This window comes from Doryrhamphus excisus, linkage group LG16 (genome assembly GCF_037039965.1).
Source record: "Doryrhamphus excisus strain RoL-2023G ecotype Guam linkage group LG16, RoL_Dexc_Guam_v1.1, whole genome shotgun sequence".
Lineage (NCBI taxonomy): Eukaryota > Metazoa > Chordata > Actinopteri > Syngnathiformes > Syngnathidae > Doryrhamphus > Doryrhamphus excisus.
The window spans coordinates 2,808,722-2,833,202 of NC_136372.1; the positions used below are offsets into that span (position 1 = coordinate 2,808,722).

Consider the following 24,481-nt stretch of genomic DNA (forward strand, 5'->3'; position numbering starts at 1 on the left):
TTTTGTATTTATTTTATTTGTTTATATATTTATAAAATATATAATATTTATTAAAAATCATAAAAAAAATATTTAAATTTTTTATTTTTTTCAAAATTTTTTTTTACAAAATTTAGTATTTTTATTTTTTGTGTTTTCTATGGTTGTATCTCCAATATATGGTTCCCCTCCAGCAGGTGTCCAGGTGAATGAAGGTCAAAGAATGACGTCATGTTAGGCCGTGACACTTCACTCCAATTTGCTCCACTCAGTGTCTCCGGTTCACGCGGGCCACCGTGCCGACACGCTCCGCTTGTGTGGCTTTGCACCTGAGCGTCATTCATCACCGTCCTCATCATCATCATCATATTATGCTTGCCTCTTAGACACGCCGTCACTGTAATTGGACGCCATCTAAAAGAAGAGACAGGTTTATGATTGATGGAGCGACGTGAAAGAATCCCACTCGCTCTCTCCACGAGAAGCGCTTCAGGAGTGTTTGGGTGTTATCTTTGCTATGCAGAGGCGTAATCTGGCTGTAGATTTCGACAGCCGCCGCCTTGTACTGTAGCCATCTTGTGCGTGTGTTTATCACGGCCTCCCCACCCCCGTCAGCGGCGAACGGGAATCAGATTCTTCATGTCTTATGACAGCAAGGCGGCAAGGCACCATCAAGATGTCTGATTTTTCTGTCAACTTTGATACATTTCACTCACTGTCACTGGAACATTCTATTCAGTGGGTGTTTTTTTTTAGTGATTTCGCTCGATGTCATGCATCATAACATAGAATTACTGCATTTTTTTGTGGATGATGAAAAAAAAAAAGTTTCCTTTAAATGTTGGAGAAAACCGAAAATACTTTTTTTTTTTTTTGCACCATCTCTTATGCAATGTGTACTTTATGAGCCTTGGGCAACTTCACAGGCCGCCACCTTCCACTAGTTCCGATGGTGACTTTTACCATCATTACTCCTCCAACTCAGCGTGCAAATATAATATTCTTCACTTTTCCTGGGCCGTATTCAAACCATAAATTGGTCTTCCAGCGTGTCCCGTGTCTCGTTCAGGACCGGACGGACGGACCTTGCTTAACCAAACACTTGTGTGCTGCCGTGTCCACACACTCCCCAGGCCTTTCACTACGGGATCAGCAGATTAGAGAAGCAGCTTGTTGTCATGAGAAGGCTTACGTGTGTGTTTGCTGAAATAATAGGCACGATTATGACAGGAACTTGGTGGGATATCGGATGGTATGATCAAATAAATATTCAATTCAAAACACTTTATTTATCCCCGAGGGGCTATTTAAAGGACACAAAGAGCAGCATATGGAATAAAAAATATTAATTATATATAATATAATTATTAATTATTACTAAATATTATATATAATTGTTTATTATTAATCTTAATAATCGATTTAATAATTAATATTAATTATTTATTATATTATTATATTAATTAATTATAATATTCTATACATAATATAATTAATTAATAATATTAATATAATATTCCTTTAATATTAATAATTATTAGCTATTAATAATACATATATACTATATGTATTATATTTAATTATAAGTATTATTATATGATTTTATATATATATATACATACTATATAATTATTATTAAAAAATATAAATATGGCTTTTAACATTATTAGAGCCCTCTAGACATGAAATAACACCCCTATAGTCACCGTTAGACTTTCATTCATTAATTTTCTACTGCTTACCCTCACCTTATCCTCACGAGGGTCGCGGGGGGTGCTGGAGCCTATCCCAGCTGTCTTCGGGCGAGAGGCGGGGACTGGACTGGTGGCCAGCCAATCACAGGGCACATATAGACAAACAACCATTCACACTCACATTCATACCTATGGACAATTTGGAGTCTGCATATAAATATAGTAATGACATATATAATTATTCATTATTATTATTATTAATATTATGTAATAATAATTATTATTAATTAATCATAATTAATAATAAAAAATTGTTACAAGTGGCCCTTGTGTCTCTCTCCCGCCACAAATGGCAGACATGGAAGGTTACTTTCTAGGGCGCCGCATCTTTGGAGCGAACCACTGTGACGGCACATTAGGGCCCGCCGGTGCCGCAATCACGCTCGCCATTAAAAAGGAAGCGGCCTTTTCATCTCGGGAAGCTTTTCAAAGAGCGAGAAGCGGGATAGTGGCGCTCCCGCCTCGAGCTCTCGTCTCGGCCAATGTGGAGAGGATGCTGAGAGGAAGTGAAGAGGAAGCGATGCCGCTTTTGTGTATGTTTACCGTCACATATAGGACGCTGGTTTGTGTTGACATCACCATGGAGGGGAAAGGGGGGGGGGTGTACAGTAGATGAAACGTGCTGTGGTGACTCAGGTGGTCGGACATGTTGGGATGTTTGGTGAGGAATACCAGATGTTCCTGTCCGATGCGGGGCAGGTGTTGGTGTTAGGATGCGAGCATGCTGTCGTGGGAGGTAAGAGGGCTTCATCTCCTCACCCACATCTCTCTCGCTCTCGGTTTTAAACGCTGATAGCCATCTTCGCCAATTTGTGCTGGTGTGCTTGTACCCTGCAGGATAGCAACTTTTTCAGATGCTCCCAAAATACCTTTTCTCCCTCTCCGTGTTTGTTGGTTTTTTGCTTTGTGCGGCTTTTAGCTCAAACAAACTACCGGCGAGGTTTATTGTCATGAATCATTCAAGCCTACCGTGGCTGTGTTCTCTGTACACAATGTGCTCTCTGTACACTCGGCAGTGAGTTGGAGGATGTGTCAAACTGGTTTGGGCTTTTTGGGTATGTTTACTTGACAAGAGCTTAGCTTAAACAGGAAAACGGCTTGTTTATTCCTGTAAAAGTAGAAAGAAATCCTATAAAATGTGTGTACATTTGGGATTGGATGATTGATTGTACTTGGACATGACCTTTAAACTACTCATTGGGCTCTCCTCTTGATGTAAGACACTTTCCGAGTGGCTTCCGTTGATTGGTTCCAGATGACATCTCGCTAATTTAATTTCCACTATATTGAATTAATTGTTAATAAATCGGATATGTTCATAATTACAGCATAGAAAACCTGTTTATGACGTATTAGTAAGCCGTGCGGTGGACGAGTGGTTATCATGCTGGTCACATAATCAGGAGATTGGGAAGACTTGGGTTTCGAGTCTCTTTGTGGGCTGCTCTGTATTTCATTCATTCATTCATTTTCTACCGCTTTTCCTCACGAGGGTCGCGGGGGGTGCTGGAGCCTATCCCAGCTGTCTTCGGGCGAGAGGCGCGGGGTACACCCTGGATTCCACAGGAAGTAAATCTGCATATACTGTAGAGTAGTCAGTGTACAGCTTGTATCATCATCAATTGGTTGTAGACCCTAGTTAAAGCCTCGAAAATATGGCGTTTAACACTATTAGAGCCCTCTAGACATGAAATAACACCCCTATAGTCACCTTTAGACTTTCATTCATTCATTTTCTACTGCTTTTCCTCACGAGGTTCGCCGGGGGTGCTGGAGCCTATCCCAGCTGTCTTCGGGCGAGAGGCGCGGGGTACACCCTGGATTCCACAGGAAGTAAATCTGCATATACTGTAGAGTAGTCAGTGTACAGCTTGTATCATCATCAATTGGTTGTAGACCCTAGTTAGAGCCTCGAAAATATGGCGTTTAACACTATTAGAGCCCTCTAGACATGAAATAACACCCCTATAGTCACCTTTAGACTTTCATTCATTCATTTTCTACTGCTTTTCCTCACGAGGGTCGCCGGGAGTGCTGGAGCCTATCCCAGCTGTCTTGGGGCAAGAGGCGGGGTACACCCTGTATTCCACAGGAAGTAAATCTGCATATACTGTAGAGTAGTCAGTGTACAGCTTGTATCATCATCATCCTTTGTTTATCGTAGTTAATTGGTTCTAGACCCTAGTTAGAGCCTCGAAAATATGGCGTTTAACACTATTAGAGCCCTGTAGACATGAAATAACACCCCTATAGTCACCTTTAGACTTTCATTCATTCATTTTCTACTGCTTATCCTCACGAGGGTCGCCAGGGGTGCTGGAGCCTATCCCAGAGGCGGGGTACACCCTAGATTCCACAGGAAGTAAATCTGCATATACTGTAGAGTAGTCAGTGTACAGCTTGTATCATCATCATCCTTTGTTTATCGTAGTTAATTGGTTTTAGACCCTAGTTAGAGCCTCGTTTAACACTATTAGAGCCCTCTAGACATAAAGTAACACCCCTATAGTCACCTTTAGACTTTCATTAGTTGATTTTCTACTATCCCAGCTGTCTTCAGGCGAGAGGCGGGGAACACCCTGGACTGGTGGCCAGCCAATCACAGGGCACATATAGACAAACAACCATTCACACTCACATTCATACCTATGGACAATTTGGAGTCGCTAATTAACCTAGCATGTTTTTGGAATGTGGGAGAAAATCCACGGAGAACATGCAAACTCCACACAGAGATGTCCCAGGGCGGGATCGAACTTGGGTCTTTTAGCTGTGTGGCCTGGGTGCTAACCACTCAACCACCGTGCAGCCCGGAATGAGGGAGGAAACTGGAGTTCCCGGAGAAAACACACGCATGCACGGAGAGAACATGCAAACTCCACGCAGAGAGGGCCGAGGGTGGTATTGAACCCTGGTCTCCTAGCTTTGAGGTCTGCGCGCTAACCACTCGACCGCCGTAATTTTATTAATTCTTGAAAAACCTTGAAAATCTACTGTGATATTAATGCTGGTTGACATTATTGTTGTCACAACATTGGTGCTGTTGCGCAATGTTTTTCTTATTACTTTCTCATGCACTCCAAATCATGATTAGAGTTTACTTGTTACATAATAGTTTTTCCCAATTCAGAAATGCCAGTTTCTCTTCAATTATTCCTTTCTGCTTCCAAATAACAGCCCGTCCTCTTATTGGTTTAAGTAAATAAAGGTCCCGGATATAAATTACAGCATTTATTGTATTTTCATTTTCAAAAACTGCCACTCAAGAGTTAATTTGGCGCCCGAGTAACACATAGAAACTGGCAAAATATGAGCTGCGAGTGGTTATTGGCAAAGGACCGTCAACGGCATCGACGCATTTTGCTCTCTTCGCCTTTCCACGAGGACCGAGGAGCAGACACCGCTTGGGCCAATTAGCCGTCTCCATTCCCACTGAACACACTCTGTGAAGGGCGCCCAAATCCACTGGCTGGCGGAGAGTATCTGGAAAGAAAAATGAGCATTGATTGCGAAGCGCTATCGCTCGGCGCCGTATCAATAATAACCCACTGATGAAGGTCGGTAGGAGGGGAACGCTGACTCCGCCGCCTCTCGTGATGCGGCTCTGAGATGGTGTCTGATTAGGTGTTCGTCATTCAGGAAGACGGCGGTTATGAATTGCGTCTCAGCGGGAAGACGAGTCCATTTAAATACTCCTGCTAATGCTCTCCCACTCAGCTGTGTCTGCTATTCGCTATTATTAGCTCACCTTGGGACGCCAACCATACGGTTTGTACCGCAGTTGTAAGGTCAGAGTTCATAATTATTTGTGCAAAACTATATTTGTTCTAATTCTATATTTATTTACCAGAATATTGATAATGAATAATGAAAATCCATTGTTTATGGAGTACACAACCATATGGAGAGGCATCCCAGTAGCATCATTAGGCCTATTTTAGGAGGGGCTGTTTTTAACCCCCCCTAAATAATTTTATGTTTTTTATTGATTTTTTTTGTCATTTTTATTGATTTTTTTTTGTAATTTTTATTGATTTTTATTTTTTACAAAAAAAATTTTGGACAAATTTTGTATAATAGGGCAAAAGCAGGCTAATAAGCAAGCCAATAAGCAGGCTAATATTATCCTATTAATACTAGTAATAATCAGAAGAATAATAATGATGATAGTAATAATAATAGGCTAATTAATAATATAATAATGATTATTATATAATTGAGCAGCAGTTTTGCAGTTGTGTGTACTTGTGTCAATTTAATGGCGGCCTAAAACAATTGAGTATCTCTACTAAATCTGTCCAAAAGTAGGAACGTTATATTCCGATTCTTGTTTGTTATTTGTTTTTTGTATTTTTTTTGAATGTCTACTACATTCATTCATATCCTGCGCATCTAAATAATTTAATGTAATATTTTTTATTGATTTTTTTTGTAATTTTTATTGATTTTTTTGTAATTTTTATTGATTTTTTTTTTTTTTTACAAAAAAATTTTTTGACAAATTTTGTATAATAGGGCAAAAGCACCCCCCCCCCGTCCTCAGAACCTAGTGACGTCCCATTCCATACGAGCCGACATTCAGAGAGTGATTTCCTTGCATTAACTTTCTGCAATTTAAAGAGTTTAATGCATCAAAACCTTGATGCCACAGCAATGCCAGGCTATTAAATGTCATCCCAGTTGGGATTCATTTCCAAAAAAAAAAAACATTCCGCATGAATTGAGTCAACAAAGGCCTCAGCTCCACGCCAATCATCCCTCGCCTGACAGGAATGTTGCTTTGTTCCGGAAACAAAGTGAAAGCGTAGCGCAGGGGAAGGATGTTGTTTGGCCCGCATGTGACGCCAGCAAACGAGGGACGCTGATGAAGAGTGTGTGTGGGGGGGGGGGATGGAAAGAAAAGGGGGTGTGCGTGATTGAGATAAGCGACAGATATACAGGAAGCCCGGGCGTAAGTCCTCTCCCCCGCACACGCTGGGATGTTGGAGATAGCACCCCGCCTCAAAACGCTGAAGCTAACGCTGCAGTCGCACCGTCATGCAAGGACGCGTCAAGGTCGCGGGAAAATAGGGAGGATGCCTGTACCTCACAGAGCATGCACGCTGAGCGAGAGCAGGAAATAGACAGTTTTGGATGATGGCGGTTTAGCTCATGCCCCTTCTGTCCTTAATACCCTGCACATTTTCTTGCAGGATAACTCCATCCAGCGTATACTTATATCCCACCGAGCAAAAAGGAAAGTGGGTTTTAATGCAAACATTACACTTATTTTTTTTTGTGCTTCCAGTTGCATGTTGGAATACACTGGGAAGTCCAAAAAATGTTGGATTATGTGGCCGCCTACTTATGTGGCATCTTCATCTTGTTTCTATAAGCATTCTTTGAGCTTAAACTCCACAGTCCAGACTCCCAAAGCATCCAATCCACGGTCAGAAAACAATTAATCGATGACGACAGGATGACACTTTTTATTTTATTTAATTTTTATTTAATTTTTATTTTTTTTATTTTTGATGACACTTTTTAACAAGGTGTCCGCACCCCATAGTGAGTCTCCGTTTAAGCCTCTTTTTTTCCCTCCCCCAAACATCCATGACAGGATGACACATTTTAATTTTATTTTATTTTATTTTATTTTATTTTATTTTATTTTATTTTATTTTATTTTATTTTATTTTATTTTATTTTATTTTATTTTATTTTATTTTATTTTACTTTATTTTACTTTATTTTACTTTATTTTACTTTATTTTACTTTGTTTTTATTTTATTTTTATTGTTTTTATTTTAAATTTTTGATGACACTTTTTAACGAGGTGTCCGCACCCCATAGTGAGTCTCCGTTTAAGCCTCTTTTTCCCTCCCCCAAACATCCATGACAGGATGACACTTTTTATTTTATTTTATTTTTATTTTTATTGTTTTTATTTTATTTTATTTTTATTTTATTTTGTTTTTATTGTTTTTATTGTTATATTTATATTTGTTTTTATTTTTTATTTTTGATGACACTTTTTAACAAGGTGTCCGCACCCCATAGTGAGTCTCCGTTTAAGCCTCTTTTTTTCCCTCCCCCAAACATCCATGACAGGATGACACATTTTAATTTAATTTTATTTTATTTTATTTTATTTTATTTTATTTTATTTTATTTTATTTTATTTTATTTTACTTTACTTTACTTTACTTTACTTTACTTTACTTTACTTTACTTTACTTTACTTTACTTTACTTTACTTTACTTTACTTTACTTTACTTTACTTTACTTTACTTTACTTTACTTTACTTTACTACTTTATTTTATTTTATTTTATTTTACTTTATTTTACTTTATTTACTTTGTTTTTATTTTATTTTTATTGTTTTTATTTTTAAGTTTTTGATGACACTTTTTAACGAGGTGTCCGCACCTCATAGTGAGTCTCCATTTAAGCCTCTTTTTTCCCTCCCCCAAACATCCATGACAGGACTTTTTATTTTATTTTATTTTTATTGTTTTTATTTTTATATTTATATTTGTTTTTATTTTTTATTTTTTTGATGAAACTTTTTAACAAGGTGTCCACATCCCATAGCGAGTCTCCGTTTAAGCCTCTTTTTTTCTCTCCCCCAAACATCCATCCCACCTTCTTCCCGGCGTTCCCTCTGGATTCCAGATTTGGCTGAACGGCTGAAACCTACAAAGTTTTTCAGCGGTTTTCATCTGGCACTCACACCAGTAAGCAAATGAACTCTTGTCTCCGCGGCCTCTGTTCCGCGGCGCTGGCCATGAATAAGTCAGCACCCGACGGTGCCTCGGCCTAATGAGCTGCTTTACATGGCGGCGCCGTCGTCAGCCATTTTTCCCCCTGAGGCAGCGTTTGCCTTATAGTAAAGACGCCGGGCTCCACGCCGCCCTTGACTTCACTCCCACATGGTCAAACTCCGGGACGGGGGACGTAAGTGGTTCTGACGAGAGAGAGAGAGTATCGGTCCCGTGGGTGGATGGGTGGATGGCTGAGATACACGCCCATCTCGCCACTCGACCTTCCCCTCACTCAAGAGAATCTGGGTCAGACCTCGCGTGACGGACAGCCAGCCATTGTCGCCACTCAGAGCTGAAGAGTCCTGAGGGTACCGAAGAGTTCTATGTACGTAATGGAATTGGACCCCGTTCCCGTGGGTTCCAGGCTCTTTTGACACATCTTCCCTGAGAGGAGATGAAGCGTAGGTGTGGTAAGATGGCCGAGCGAGAGTTTTCCTTAGACAGATGGAACAGGGTCGCCTTGAGGCCCCTTAAGTGCGGGGCTCTCATTTGTCTGAAATCTTTAGCTTCAACATGACACCAGTCCGCTTCCCCCGACCGGGGCGCCCCTCGACGTGATGTTGCAATGACAGGGGCACGCGCCCAAAATCTGTTCCAGGATCATGGGTAAATCTACGACTTTTAGTCGCTGATATCCCGCATCATGATGCAGGTCGCCCGCCCACCCCCCTTGTCCCCGTCCCCGTCCCATCTCAAAGCATGTCACATTTTCTTCATCCTACGCTTCGGTTTTCCGTGTTATTAAGATTCCGCTCAGTTTTCCGGGCTCCCTAATTTTGTTCTGCGTCTGACGCCGATGCTCAGTCAAATGTCAAACCCTCACCTGAGTGGATTCTGTGTACCGTTTTGCTGCCGCCTGCCCCCAAAGGTCCCGATATCACATGCATGGATTTCTTGAGTGGGCGGCGGCACCATCCATCCATTTTCTTCCGTTTATCTGGGTCCGGGTCACGGGGGCAGCAGTCTTAGTAGGGAAGCCCAGACTTCCCGATCCCCGGCCACCTCCTCCAGCTCCACCGGGAGGACACCAAGGCGTTCCCAGGCCAGCTGTGAGACATAATCCCTCCAGCATGTCCTAGGTCTGCCCCCGGGGCCTTTTCCCGGACTGGGCATGCCCGGAACACCTCACCAAGGGAGGCGTCCGGGAGGCATCCTGACTAGATGCTCAGGTCGATGTGGCGGCGGCACCCTGCCAATCAAATCACCTGCTTTATAGTCAGTCTTCCCATTCCCTATTCAGCCTCCATTTTTGTCGGAATCATAACCTGCATCTCTCATGAAGTATTTCGGCGGTCACGTTGCACGTTCCACGTATCCACCGTATAGGTGACTCAACCCCAAGAGCGAGCATAATTACCTTGATTCCAGCTTTAAACCGAAACTGAAAGCCGGGTTTAATGTAAAAGGCAAGGAGTTCCTCTTGTATCTGTCAGGGTTTATAGTCATAAATCCACACCGTCTCCCCCTGACAGAGAGGCTGGGATTACCTGCTCCGGAGCCACGTCAGAACGTCGGGAGCTCATTTCCTAGCGCTTTTTTCATTCCAAAACGAATGTGCCAGAACGCTGGAGATGAACATCGCTCTCATTGACGTGGATTTCTTTGAAACCGGAACAGATCTGACAGATGAAAAAAGGCTTTAATGCTGAATATTCCGATGTTTGATTGCGTCGTGGTGCCGATGGATTCACGGCAGGAACTGTTGTGCTTGGCCTCCTCCATGTTTTTGACACAAGCGGTCGTTAAAGGTTATTATAATAAACTTTTATGACTTCTTATAGTAGTATGTGTCCCTGGAGCCTGTTTACGAGCGCTAAATGGGATGTTATCTTCCTCGCTTGTTTGTTTTGCGGTGAGGAGTTCAAACCCTGGCTTTTTTTTAAAGTCGTCTTTTCCTGACCGCCGTACCGTACCGCCTTTCACCCGCCCAATGGCGAGACGAGACAGTTCAGTGTACACACCCACGACTTCACGGAGGACGTTTCTGACGAAACTAAAAAAGCAGGCTTCGCTACACGTCTTAAAATCTATAGACATTGAACTTTCATTTTTGTTTTGTGACGTACGTCACTTCCTCCTTTCGCAAATTTTTACATGCTGATATTATTATTTATTCATTCGTTTTCTACTGCTTATCCTCACAAGGGTCGCGGGGGGTGCTGGAGCCTATCCCAGCTGTCTTCGGGGCGAGAGGTGGGGTACACCCTGGACTGGTGGCCAACCAATCACGGGGCACATATAGACAAACAACCATTCACACTCATACCTATGGACAATTTAGGTCTCCTAGCTGTGAGGCCTGCGCGCTAACCACTCCTACACCGTGCAGTGCAATGTCGGATTCCTTATTTATAAATGGAATATTTTACGAGTTAGAGCGTCGAAAAAATGTGTTTACAACCTCCTAAATATGGCTTTTAACATTATTAGAGCCCTCTACACATGAAATAACACCCCTATAGTCACCTTTAGACTTTCATTCATTCATTTTCTACCGCTTATCCTCACAAGGGTCAGCTGTCTTTGGGCGAGAGGCGGGGCACACCCCGGACTTGTGGCCAGCCAATCACAGGGCACATATAGACAAACAACCATTCACACTCACATTCATACCTATGGACAATTAGGAGTCGCTAATTAACCTAGCATGTTTTTGGAATGTGGGAGGAAACTGGAGTACCCGGAGAAAAAAACCCACGCATGCACGGGGAGAACATGCAAACTCCACAAAGAGTTTGCCGAGGGTGGAATTGAACTCGTGTCTCCTATTTGTGAAGCCTGTTTGCTAACCACTCGAACACCGTGCAGCCCCTAAAAGGTTTTATTTCCTTTTATTTATAAATTTGGGTAATAAGAGTTTAAAAGTCAATATAGGGGTGTTATTTCATGTTTTGAGGGCTCTAATAATGCTTAAATATTTATTCATTTTCTACTGCTTATCCTCACGAGGGTGGCAGGGGGGGTGCTGGAGTCTATCTCGGCTGTCTTCGGACGAGAGGTGGGGTACACCCTGGACTGGTGGCCAGCCAATCACAGGGCACATATAGACAAACAACCATTCACACTCTCATTCATACCTATGGACAATTTGGAGTCGCTAATTAACCTAGCATGTTTTTGGAATGTGGGAAGAAACCGGAGTACCCGGAAAAAAAAACCCATGCATGCACGGGGAGAACATGCAAACTCCACACAGAGATGGCCGAGGGCGGAATCGAACTTGGGTTTCCTAGCTGTGAGGCCTGCGTGCTAACCACTTAAACACCGTGCAGCCCCGATATTATTATTCGTATTATTTTTCTAACCATACTACACCCCACGGTGACCATGAATCCAGCCCGCCACTCGCCCACCTGACCTACCGGCGATATCAAGCTCGATGTTATTTTGCTGTGGCCAAATCCGCTTTGTTTGCCTCGACGCCTAGCCCTGATTGGAGACTATTATACCCTCTATTAAACACACTCACACTCTCCAGCTCATTACTGCTGCTATTTTAACTTCCCGTTTGATAAATACGTTTTAAACTAGAGCTAATTAAATGGCTGATTTGTTGTTTCTTTTCTCTCCATATTACGGATTACACGTGTCAGTGGCTGGAAGGCAGGCCAAAGTCGGAACAGTCGGTTCTCGTCTTGTCAGCAGTAAAAAAAAAATTTAATTTTTTTTTCTTCAAGGACAGCTGGATTTTTGCAGATAAGGTTGGAGTAGAACAGCCCGGACCTGTAAAGCCTCTTAAACCTGAAGCTTTAGTAATATTAATATGCAGTAGAGTCATTGATGATGTTTATTTATTGTCACCAAGCCAAGAAAAGGTACTATTAGGTTGTTATAATCTCCTAAAAGGAACACCAAGCTGTGGGAGCCACTATGGAGGCCCATGAAACCAATGCCGGTTCTCACACGATTGACTCCCCCTTTTGATCGGATTCAAACCTGAATTTTTTCTTCTCCTCCCTGAAAATCATTGATACTAATTTGGACGTGTTTTCCTCCTTTGTACAGCAAACTCAACGTGACAGAAGCTTGTTTCATATGGAAGCCATGACGGCTTCATTGTGGGGGGACCATCCCGGTCTTCTGATTGGTTGTGTGTTGGTTGAAAGAACGTTATAAGGCAACCACTCTGGAATCCGATTGGGTTTATTGCAGGGGTATTCCAGCCAGGGCCGAAATAATGAAAAGATGAAAGGGCCACTTGGATTTTTTGGGAAGCAACACATATAAATGTGCTAAGAATTTATATATATTTAAGGAAAACTGCATCTCAGATTTATGATATATATATATATATATATATATATATATATATGGTAATGATAATGCATCAGATTACAATTGAGTACATCACATAATCAGAGTAGGAAGAAGCAAAGCTTATTAAATCCTACCCCTTCAACTGGTACTTTTACAATCAGTAACTGTTACATTTGTTCACTTCCTGCTTTTCTGATATAATTTAATTTTAAAAATATTTATAATTTTTTTAAAATTATTTTGTATTTTTTGTAAAAAAAAAAAAATTGTCACATACCGAATTTTTTGTAATTTATTTTGTTGCCATATACCAAAGTACGAGGTGATATGACCATTCAATAAAAAAAAATTAAAAACAAAAAAAAATGAAATTATATTAGGAAAGCAGGAAGTGAACAAATGTGACAGTTACTAAAAAATACCAGGTGGAGGGGTAGGATTTAATAAGCTTTGCTTCTTCCTACTCCTTTTGGACATGTGGAACTGTGAACTGATTATGTGATGCATTCAATTGTAATCTGTTCAAATGAAACATTACCATTATTACATATTAACCGTCAATATACGTAGTGATATATATAGCATATAATATATATATATCCATAGTTTGATTCCACATACTGAAATGCTATGGCTTTTTCATTTTAATATTATTAGTATTAACTTTGCTCCTTTATTCCGGTAATATTTTATTAATATTAATATTACTTACAAGTTAGTCGGGATAGTTTAGCTTGGCTCTCTCAGGTTTCGGTCCCTCGCTGTGATTCACTTACATTTAAATAAGCTAACGCGGTCGTGTATCCGTCGTAGAACCATCACATGAAATGTTGATGACTCGCCGCTCGCCGGTGGTCCACGCGGTGACAGACGCTCGCTGTCACATTCCTCCCGGAAAGAAAGCTCTCAACAAATAGTTTAGTCAGCTTCATCCTCCGGCCTCTCAGGGCCGAATGATGGCTCGTCAGACTTTGGGTCGTTTGTCACGAGGTGCAGGAGGGGGGGGGGTCCCGATCACATAAAGCTGAGTTATAGCACCCCCGTTGTAACCTTAGATTACCGCACTGTAGGCGACAGGAAAAAGGCTTTTAGAGGCTGTCTGGGAACGAGAACAACAACACAAAGGACGGAACGAGACTAACGTTTTTATCTCCTTGTGATGTTCGGGGGGCCTTCAGCCAGGAGGCGGATCAAGCGGCCATGTTTTAAGGTCAGCCGTTAAACGCAGGTTGGACCTTTTGTGACTGATTACTGGATATTAGAGAGCGCAAAAAGACGGATGTGTGGCCCTTGTCTCATGGCTAATAACGCTGTCTCTGTGATCTATGGTGATGTTGTTGTCCTAATTAGCTGCTGGCCATTGACTCGGCACTTTGTTGCTCAGCTCGACTTTCCCTTGCACTCCTGTCGAACCCCCCCCCGCAGTCCATTAAGCCCCTGTGCGGCTAAGCTAGCTGTAATGATGCTGGTACTTCTAAATCAGCATCCCTCTACTGCAGGGGTCTCAAACTCAATTTACTTGGGGGCCACTGGAGCTCAGGTCTGGGTGAGACTGGGCCGTATCAGGTTTTCAAAAAAAAAAACACATTTATTAAAAAAAAAAAAATTAAAAACTTCACTTTGGTTCCATTTTTCTACAAGAAAAGCTCTGATAAAACATTCCACTGTTCTCAAATATCTTACTTTTTATTTTTCTACACAAAATAAGATGAAAAATAAATAAACAAATCAAGAATAAAGAAAATCAATCAGTAATAAATAAATATAATAATAATAATAAAACTGCAAATAATAAAAACTTAAGAAACCACATATACAGTGAAGAAAATAAGTATTTGAACACCCTGCTATTTTGCTATTTCTCCCACTTAGAAATCATGGAGGGGTCTGAAATTTTCATCGTAGGTGCATGTCCACTGTGAGAGAGATAAACTAAAAAGAAAAATCCAGAAATCACAATGCATGATTTTTTAACAATTTATTTGTGTGATACAGCTGCAAATAAGTATTTGAACACCTGAGAAAATGAATGTTAATATTTGGTACAGTAGCCTTTGTTTGCTATTACAGAGGTCAAACGTTTCCTGTAGTTTTTCACCAGGTTTGCACACACTGCAGGAGGGATCTTGGCCCACTCCTCCACACAGATCTTCTCTAGATCAGTCAGGTTTCTGGGCTGTCGCTGAGAAACACGGAGTTTGAGCTCCCTCCAAAGATTTTCGATTGGGTTCAGGTCTGGAGACTGGCTGGGCCATGCTAGAACCTTGATATGCTTCTTACGGAGCCACTCCTTGGTTTTCCTGGCTGTGTGCTTCGGGTCGTTGTCGTGTTGGAAGACCCAGCCACGACCCATCTTCAATGCTCTGACAGAGGGAAGGAGGTTGTTCCCCAAAATCTCACAATACACGGCCCCAGTCATCCTCTCTTTAATGCAGTGCACTCGTCCTGTCCCATGTGCAGAAAAACACCCCCAAAGCATGATGCTACCACCCCCATGCTTCACAGTAGGGATGGTGTTCTTCGGATTGTACTCTTCATTCTTCTTCCTCCAAACACGCTTATTGGAATTATGACCAAAAAGTTCTATTTTGGTCTCATCTGACCATAAAACTTTCTCCCATGACTCCTCTGTATCATCCAAATGGTCATATGCAAACTTAAGACGGGCCTTGACATGTGCTGGTTTAAGCAGGGGAACCTTTCGTGCCATGCATGATTTCACATCATGACGTCTTAGTGTATTACCTACAGTAACCTTGGAAACGGTGGTCCCAGCTCTTTTCAGGTCATTGACCAAGTCCTGTCGTGTAGTTCTGGGCTGATTCCTCACCTTTCTTAGAATCATTGAGACCCCACGAGGTGATATCTTGCATGGGGCTCCACTCCGATTGAGATTGACCGTCATGTTTAGCTTCTTCCATTTTCTAATGATAGCTCCAACAGTGGACCTTTTTTCACCAAGCTGCTTGGTAATTGCTCCGTAGCCCTTTCCAGCCTTGTGGAGGTGTACAATTTTGTCTCTGGTGTCTTTGGACAGCTCTTTGGTCTTCGCCATGTTACAAGTTAAAGTCTTACTGATTGTATGGGGTGGACAGGTGTCTTTATGCAGCTAACGACCTCAAACAGGTGCATCTGATTCAGGATGATACATGGAGTGCAGGTGGACTTCTAATGGGCAGACTAACAGGTCTTTCAGGGTCAGAATTCTAGATGATACACAGGTGTTCAAATACTTATTTGCAGCTGTATCACACAAATAAATTGTTAAAAAATCATGCATTGTGATTTCTGGATTTTTCTTTTTAGTTTATCTCTCTCACAGTGGACATGCACCTACGATGAAAATTTCAGACCCCTCCATGATTTCTAAGTGGGAGAAATAGCAAAATAGCAGGGTGTTCAAATACTTATTTTCTTCACTGTAGTTGGTGGGTAGACAAATTATTTTTTTCAGATTAAAATTACCAAAGCATTATTAGAGCCCTGTAGACATGACAAAATTTGTATTTATTTACAACATATTGCGCAACTGCAGGGTCTTGAGACACATGCTAACTCGCAAACTAGAGAGCTAGCGACCTAAACGGTAGCCTTCAAGTTATTTCCTTTTAAACTTAAATAGCCAAAAACTTACCACTTCCACACGGATAGGGAGGATAACTATTAACAGTTATTTAACCTTTAACATGAACATGAATGAAACGTAATCATTTTTTTCTGGGTACATGATACCATACAGCATCCATATCAAACATTAAACTTTCATATCAAGGCGGGGGGCGCAAACTAGTGTCCTGCGGGCCACATTTGGCCCGCGGGCCGCGTGTTTGAGACCCCTGCTGTACAGGAATGGAAGTAACATTTCTAATACGTTTTATTTATTGGGTAATAAGAGTGTTAAAGTGACTATAGGGGTGTTATTTCATGTCTGGAGGGCTCTAATAATTGTAAAAATGTATTTAACAGGTTGTAAACAGGTTTCACCCACAGTTAATGAAAGGTTTTATGAGAGTAATGGCTGCTGCTCTGATGTCTGTGAGGCATCAGGATAAGAACTGGTCCAAAAGGTCACGTTTCTTTTTTTGTTTGTTTTTTCCCTTCGCTGTCATTAAAACCTTGCTTTGTCTATTCGGGATCGGCGGTGCGGAGGCCGCGTTAATTAGAGGCCATGCAAGAGCAATTGCAGACACCCCCAGTTGGCCTCGTAGCCTCATAGCCTGACATCAGTAGAACTTGCTCGCAAAAGTGTTTGAGGAGAAAGACCATCTTCATGACGGCTTAAAAATATTAAAAAAAAAATAAAATAAAAAATAGCAGCCCACTGACCCATTTGCCTCAAGACTGCTGCGAGGGTACAAATGCAGATCGGCTGAAGCTGGGCGCACCGTGTCGTTCAGGCTCAGTGACCTCTGTCGAGATGCCGAATCTTAATTGGGCACTTGGAGCTACTCGCACCAGTTGGCCGGGCTTCTGGAAAAAACTTGATGAAAAGGTGGCTGCACGGGTGGAAGGACCGATACGCCAAAGTACGCCGAGGGATGGATGAAAGTAAAGAATGCATGGAATATCAAGGCCAATTTGGGATGGCTTATCTCGACCTTTCCTTAACCTTTCATGCAGTTAAACTTGCTAATTTTAACATTTGCAAGTTTAACCCTCCAGTTAGCATATCATATGATGTCGCAAATGTCGTTTTCAATACACAGCGTGAGTCCAACTGTGTTTACTGATGTGTTTTTATCGCAGGACGCCCTTGTTAGCGGCTATGTCGTCGTTAGCCCTTTGCTAACTAACACAGTTAGGCCGCTAGCCTCTACTTTTATTATTGATCAGGGCTGCTAAATAAGTCACAATAAAGTGGCAGCATTTTCATAATTTGATTTATTTAATTAATTAATAATAATAATAATACATAGTTAATAAATAATAATAAATAAAAAATAATAAATGAAAAATAAAAATAATGAATAAATAATAAACAATAATAAATAATAACTAATTCATAATAAAAATAATTAATAATAAATAATAATTAATACATAATAATAATAAATAATAATAAATAACAATTAATAAATAATAATTAATAAATAAAAAAATAAGTAATAAATAAAATAAATAAATAAATAATAAACAATAATAAATAACTAATACATAAATAATAAATAATAATAAATGGTAATAAATAATAAATAATAATTAATACATAATAATAATAAATAACAATTAATAAATAATAATTAATAATAATTAAGAAATAATAAATAATAATAATTTGATTAATTACTCCCGGCAAAAAAAACAAAAAACAAAGATGGTGTAGATCTTGTTGCCTTTTTATTCGGCATTGTCAAACTATAACCGAGTGTTTTGTGTTTACATTTTTGGCTTTCTGGAACAGATTCTGTTTTTATCAGACTTTATTGATTCATGACGCTAACCAAGGTTCCAGTGTACGGTTGTGTGGGAAATAATCGGACGTCTTAAAGTTTCTGTTGTGTTGCCGTTGTTATTATTTATCTGCTAGCGCTGTTCTTGAACCCATAATTACCGTATTTTCTGGACTATAAGTCGCTCCGGAGTGCTTTTTGTGATTGTTTCCTCAAGGCATGGGGTGTCTAAAGTGGAGTCGGGGGGCCGTTTTCAGTCCGCTGGCATATTCTGTCGATGAAATGAATTGATTAGTGTAATATGGAAAAATATAGCTCATTATTTGCTTTGTGACCAGTACCACAAAGCTAATTTGTGGATGTTTGTTCAGATAGTTTAGCACGTAGGATTGGTTTCAGCATCTTTTAAAGCAAAAATATCAAAGTTTACATTAAAAAAAAAAGCATTTTATCGTATTTTCTGGACTATAAGTCGCTCCGGAGTATAAGTCGCACAAGGCCAAAAATGCATAATTAGGTATAAAAAACATACATAAGTCGCACTGGAGTATAAGTCGCATTTTTTGTGGGTAATTTATTTTATAATAATATTTATAAGGCAAGTTCTAACAATAAAAGAATGCTAATGCTAACATGCTAATAGGTGTAAGATATGCTAACACAATGGTTATTCAGCTACAAAAAAAATAAACATAAACAGAAAAGATGTCCAGTGTTTATGTAACATAATCAGTTTTTTCATTCATAAGTCGCTCTGGGGTATAAGTTGCAGGAACAGCCAACCTATGAAAAAAAGTGCGACTTATATTCCGGAAAATACAGTACTCGGTTTACACCTGCTGTAACTTTTGTGAGTTTTTGGTATAATCATTGTGAAATTTGGAACCCACATTGTGTAAAACTTAAAAAAACAAAACAAAAATGGCTGCCATGGAGCAAAAAAACGACACCTGTGGATTGTCTGTGTATTCATCTCCGCAACGATTGGAGACACGGATAAAAGAACACACACACCTTGGAAGTTGAACCTTTTTTATGTAGCGACGCAATAGTTCAAAGTTGAGTCGAGCAATCGGGATGCGGTGAAGACGAGGCGGGACTTGGAGGACCGCTGTGATAAACACGGTAATGATTGAATGCGATGGAGCGGGGCGCGGAGGCATCGCCTGTTTTTCCCCGACTCCTACCTCGGAAAATGAAGGGGAAAATGCCTGCAAAGAATAGGAAGCAACCCGAGTAGAGGACTCCCATAATGCAACAGCCAAACACAATGTTCCGTGAGCAGTTACGCCTCATAATGGCTCTGTCGTTTTTTTTTGTTTTTTTTTTGCTGATAGCACATCAAGGTTTGATTGATGCAAGCCTAAATGAGCAAGGCATTCAGCGTGTAAACAAAAGCCAGCTTTATTCTTTTTAAGCAGGAAGGAAAAACCTGCCGAGCTGCTAATGCAATTAAGACACGCTGGCTTTGTACACAAATCACAATAATTAAAAGGTCAAAGAGGACGCCCCTAAAGCCGTTAGCATCTCATTTGTATTATTTATTTGTCAAATTGACTGCAGGGAATGTTTCTCGGATCAAAAAATGGAGTTTTGTTTACTCGTCCTTGTGAGACATGGCGGCCCCCGTGTTGGCTTATGCTTGCATGCTAGGGAGCAGCTGTCAGGCCCCTGAGTGGCCATTGTTATCCTGGCGTCGCTCAGCAGGTTTGCCTGTGCATCAGCTAAGATGTCTGCGGGTGGGGGGGGGGGGTAATCATCCTCCCTGCGTCCCACAAACACACACATTAGTTAATAATGCTAACTGCTACAGGCAGGGATCAACAGGATGTGATGCATAAGCGTGCTGTAATTACCGTGTTGGCCACCAGAGGCCACTCTTGAAGGTAGAAAATCTTAATTGATGTTTGGGGGGGGGGGGGGGGGGTTACATGGTTTTTAATGATCTCACATATGTCTGTTTTTACTTTGAAAACTAAACTAAACTATAAACGCATTCTTGTAAGTTTTATTATACTGCATCAATGTGGAAACAATTCATATTTCATGGCGCCTATCCATCCATATTCCATAGCGCTGGTCCTCATTAGTGTTACCCGGAGGCTGGAACCTACCCCAGTATGTCTGAAGCCACCATTCTAATTATCCGTGTTTGTCCACACCGGTCTCAGACAGAGGGTTTGTCCAGTTGAGGCACACACGCTCACCGCTAAACCACCATGTCGGAAGTAAATAATAAAAATGGGGCCCATTTGTTATTATACAGTGAAAATTGGGAAAAAAATTACAGTAATAATTAATTAAATAATTAATAATTAATTTAATAATTAATTAAATATTAAGAGAATAAATTTGTAATTTTTTAAAATTTATGTAGTGGAAAAATGTTACAGGAATGAAGTGAAAATAATATAGATATAAATTCATAATTACCAGATGAAAATGTATAAGAATTGAGTTGAAATAGTTGGAAAATATAAAAAAAAACAAAGCAAAAATTGGCAAATACTAATTATTCTATTATATATTATATATTATTATTTCATGAGAATGTAGTAAAAATATGAAGTATTGGTTTACTGAGAAATAAGTCCCAATTTTATAAGAATAAACTTACAATTTGCTTTAATCCAAACTACATTGAAGTCTAAATTTAAAATATAGAAAAAATATATTGTACATTTGTAATTATGAAGAAATATTTGGAAACTAGAAAAAAAAGGAAAAATTAGAAAGGAAAGGTCAAAGTTCCTACAAATATTCTCTTTTTGGCGTTTTCCCTTTAAATACAGTATTTACGGTATATACAGTATATACTGTATAACCTCTTAGTACTGTATGTGCTGCTTTCCAAAATATCAAAGTGGCCCTCGCTGGAAGTCGTTGCCCCCCCTCCCCCCATGTGGTATGTAAACCAGCATGTAAATATGTAGCGCGGCCTGTCAAACACGCACGCTCAGCACTTCTGCACTCCAGGGATGGGTTCCTAAACTGCTGTCGTGACCTCAGGTAACCTCCCGTCGAGGCCGCTTAGGTGCTCATGGCGACTGATTGGATGCGATCTTAACTCCGAAGCATCTCGGGCGTTCAGGCCTGGTCCCCCCCCCCCCCCCCCTCGCTTGTGGTCGGCCATGTTGACACCAAGCTACACACAGGCCCGCGGGTTTAATTACCGCTTCTCTCTCTCTCTCTCTATCGCTCTCCTGTCTGTGATTGGTTATCTTTATCTGGAAGAGGGCCTCTGCCCCTCGCCCCCCCCAGGGGGGGGGGGGCTCAGAGTGTATATTCACTGCTTTGATGGGCTCTTTTTATTAGGAGTGGATGCAGAGAGCTTAACTATCCCTGCAGGCCAGAGTTACACTTGCTGAGAGATTTCATAGATGGATGGAATTCAAATTAAACACTCTCCTCTGTGTCGGGTTGCATGGAGAGCGAGGGATGGCGGGGCGGAGTGAGGAAGGTGGAAGAGGGGGGGGCGGGGTATGATCGCAACGACGCAGGTGAAGATTTTTACAAATAAGTCTTAGTGAGTAGACCAGAAGACCGGAGTATTTTCTTTTTGTTGTCGTTGTTGCCTTTCGTCTTTATATTTCTGACATTATGTATACTTCAGGAGCGTTGTATTTTTCATCCATCCTCAGGTATGATTGACGTCTTCCACTGTCTTTCTACTTCAAGACCTTTAAAGGTTATATATTATAGTTTTTTTTTTTTACAAATGTGCCACAATATGGTAGACAGGAAGCCTTAATACTGCTTTTAGTAAGCTAAGCTAAGCTAAACTGGGAAAATGCAGTTTTGTGTATCTGTAGCTTTAATGCTAATGAGCTGTGTGTGTCCAACAAGCACTATTTACTAACTGGCAACCGGAAACTCCCCACGGCGGAAATAGTTTAGTTTTATTATCGTTTTTATATTTCATTTTAAGATGTGTAGCGAAGCCTGCTTTTTTTCATTCATTCATTCATTTTCTACCGCTTATCCTCACGAGGGTCGCGGGGGTGCTGGAGCCTATCCCAGCTGTCTGGGATAGGCGAGAGGCGAGGTACAACCCTGGACTGGTGGCCAGCCAATCACAGGGCACATATAGACAAACAACCATTCACACTCACATTCATACCTATGGACAATTTGGAGTCGCTAATTAACCTAGCATGTTTTTGGAATGTGGGAGGAAACCGGAATACCCGGAGAAACATGCACGGGGAGAACATGCAAACTCCACACAGAGATGCAGGGTGGAATTGAACCGTGGTCTCCTAGCTGTGAGGTCTGCGCGCTAACCACTAGACCACCGTGCCTCAAACCGGGACACATAAAGCTGTTAGAACTCCACTAAAAAGTCAATTTGACATTATCGGGGGGGCTTTAACAGGCTTTTGGTCCCCTGTGTTGCGTTGGCATGGCAACCTGTGAGTATATGAATATATATTCATATGGACAGAACATTTATTTTCATCATTTCCTGGTTGAAATCCAGCATGGAAGTACAGCCTTAGAATGATGAGTGGAGGACGTAGGAAGGACAGGAAGGGGGAGTGGGGGTGTTGCCGCGGCGACAAGGAAGAGTGATCATGTTTCAGTGGAGCATAGACACAAACACACACACACACTTAGCCTTTTAACACATAGCCGATATGCTAAGAAAGTGTTTTGAGGCCTCTGTCGGCCATCTTTGTAAGTAGTGGCGTGCTCTCGGATGTGAATAACTTGTGAAATGGAGTGAGAGGGACAGCGGAGGGCGTGATGAGTGTGGAGTGACATTGTTCAGAACTGGCAGCTTTACTTCACACTCTCTCCTCCGAAGAAGAAGAAATCAGACCGTTTTCCTGGTCAGGTGACTATTATCCAATGACAGGAGGCTGGGCACCCCTCAGATGGGCACCTACGGTCGTCTTTTCTTTATTCTCTTCTTTAACTCCTCCGGGATGGCGTCTCGGCTTTTTAAACTTTAATGAGCCACTAGCTTTGTAGAGGAGCTGTGCATGCGTGTGACACTTTTTTTGTTTGTTGTCATGAGAGTCAAGTCGCTGAGCTTCAAAAAAAAAAAAAAAAGGCTCGCCGAGCTTCTTCAGGGCCGCCGCCTCCCTGCCTGTCACTGATGAGCTTCCTCGCCATGCATCCTCCAGGGACTTTTAAAGTCATTTGTTGCAAGTTGCTGAAGCTTTTTTTTTTTTTTTTTCCCCTTCCTCCTGTCGCTACTCAGCTTTTGTATTTGAATGTGTGCTTCCCATTTTTTTTTTTTTTTTTTTGCATACATCGGCCGTTTCATAAGTACACCTGCATAATCTAATACACTTGATTTATTGTTCATTTAACAGGAAGTGCTTTATATAAAACAGCACTGCATCGTCCTAAGAGAGAGAGAATTGGTTCTAATATTTAATATTTTAGTTACCGTCCATCCACTTTCTATCGTGCTTGTACTCGGTAGTGTGACTGGAGCCTATCCCAGCTGATTTAGTGAGAACTGTCTTAGCCAGGCACTCCAAGGCAGGGGTGTCCAAACTTTTTCCATCAAGGACTACATAGTGCATGCTAGTATTCTCTAAAGCAAAACATGTACATATGCTAAGGTATATATTTCATTTTTATTTATATATATTTTTTATATATTTCAAGATATAGGTGAAAATGCATATTAATATGAACTTTTTTTCTTAATTTTTGTACATTTTTTAAATATTTCTACTTTTTTCTGAAATAACTTTTGTAAATTTTATTCTCATTATATTATGACTTGACTCCAAAAATCATTTTATAATTTTCCAAAAATTACAACTTTATATTGTTTGGCCTTTTCAAATTTTCACAATTTTCTTTAATATTTCAAGTCAATGCTACAAGACATTTTTACTCATAATAATAAGTTTATTCTTGGAAATGTTTTTTTCTAATTAAAATGCAACTTGTTTATTTTAATATTCTGACATTATAAAAGTAAAATGTAAAATTACAGCATCTAAATTTTCTTCTGGTCATAATGACTTTATTTCTGTAACATTTTTATTTTATTCTCATAATATTAGACATTTTCCCTGCAACTTAATTTTCAGAAAATTACAACTTTATTCTTTATTTTGTTAGTTTTCCATAATAAAAAAAAAATGATGCTACTAAAATGACTACTAAAAGTCCTCTTAATGTTACTTTATTCTTGTAAAATTCTGACTATTTCGTATTAGATTGCAACTTTTTTTTTCCCATATTTTGGAAAATTTAGTGTTGTAAAATGACTGCTGATTTTTCTTTGTTAAATTCTATTTAATAATTTGCTGTGGGTCAGTGAACAGAC

The 24,481-nt window shown here is 40.4% G+C and overlaps 1 protein-coding gene across 11 annotated transcripts in view; it reads left to right on the forward strand.

The window, feature by feature from the left end:
* srcin1a (SRC kinase signaling inhibitor 1a) overlaps positions 1 to 24,481 on the forward strand; it is a 103,911-nt gene that overhangs the window by 17,461 nt on the left and 61,969 nt on the right. For 7 of the 11 annotated variants that reach the window (XM_058048672.2, XM_078797410.1, XM_078797411.1 and 4 more), the window contains exon 1: positions 2,358 to 2,469. The exons of 2 other annotated variants lie outside the window; for them this stretch is intronic. In XM_058048672.2, coding sequence (XP_057904655.2) covers positions 2,388 to 2,469 — 82 coding nt within the window. In that variant the 5' untranslated portion in view covers positions 2,358 to 2,387. Of the gene's footprint in view, positions 1 to 2,352; positions 2,470 to 24,481 lie in introns of those variants that run through there. 2 more of the 11 variants (XM_078797420.1, XM_078797418.1) reach the window with 2 other exon arrangements.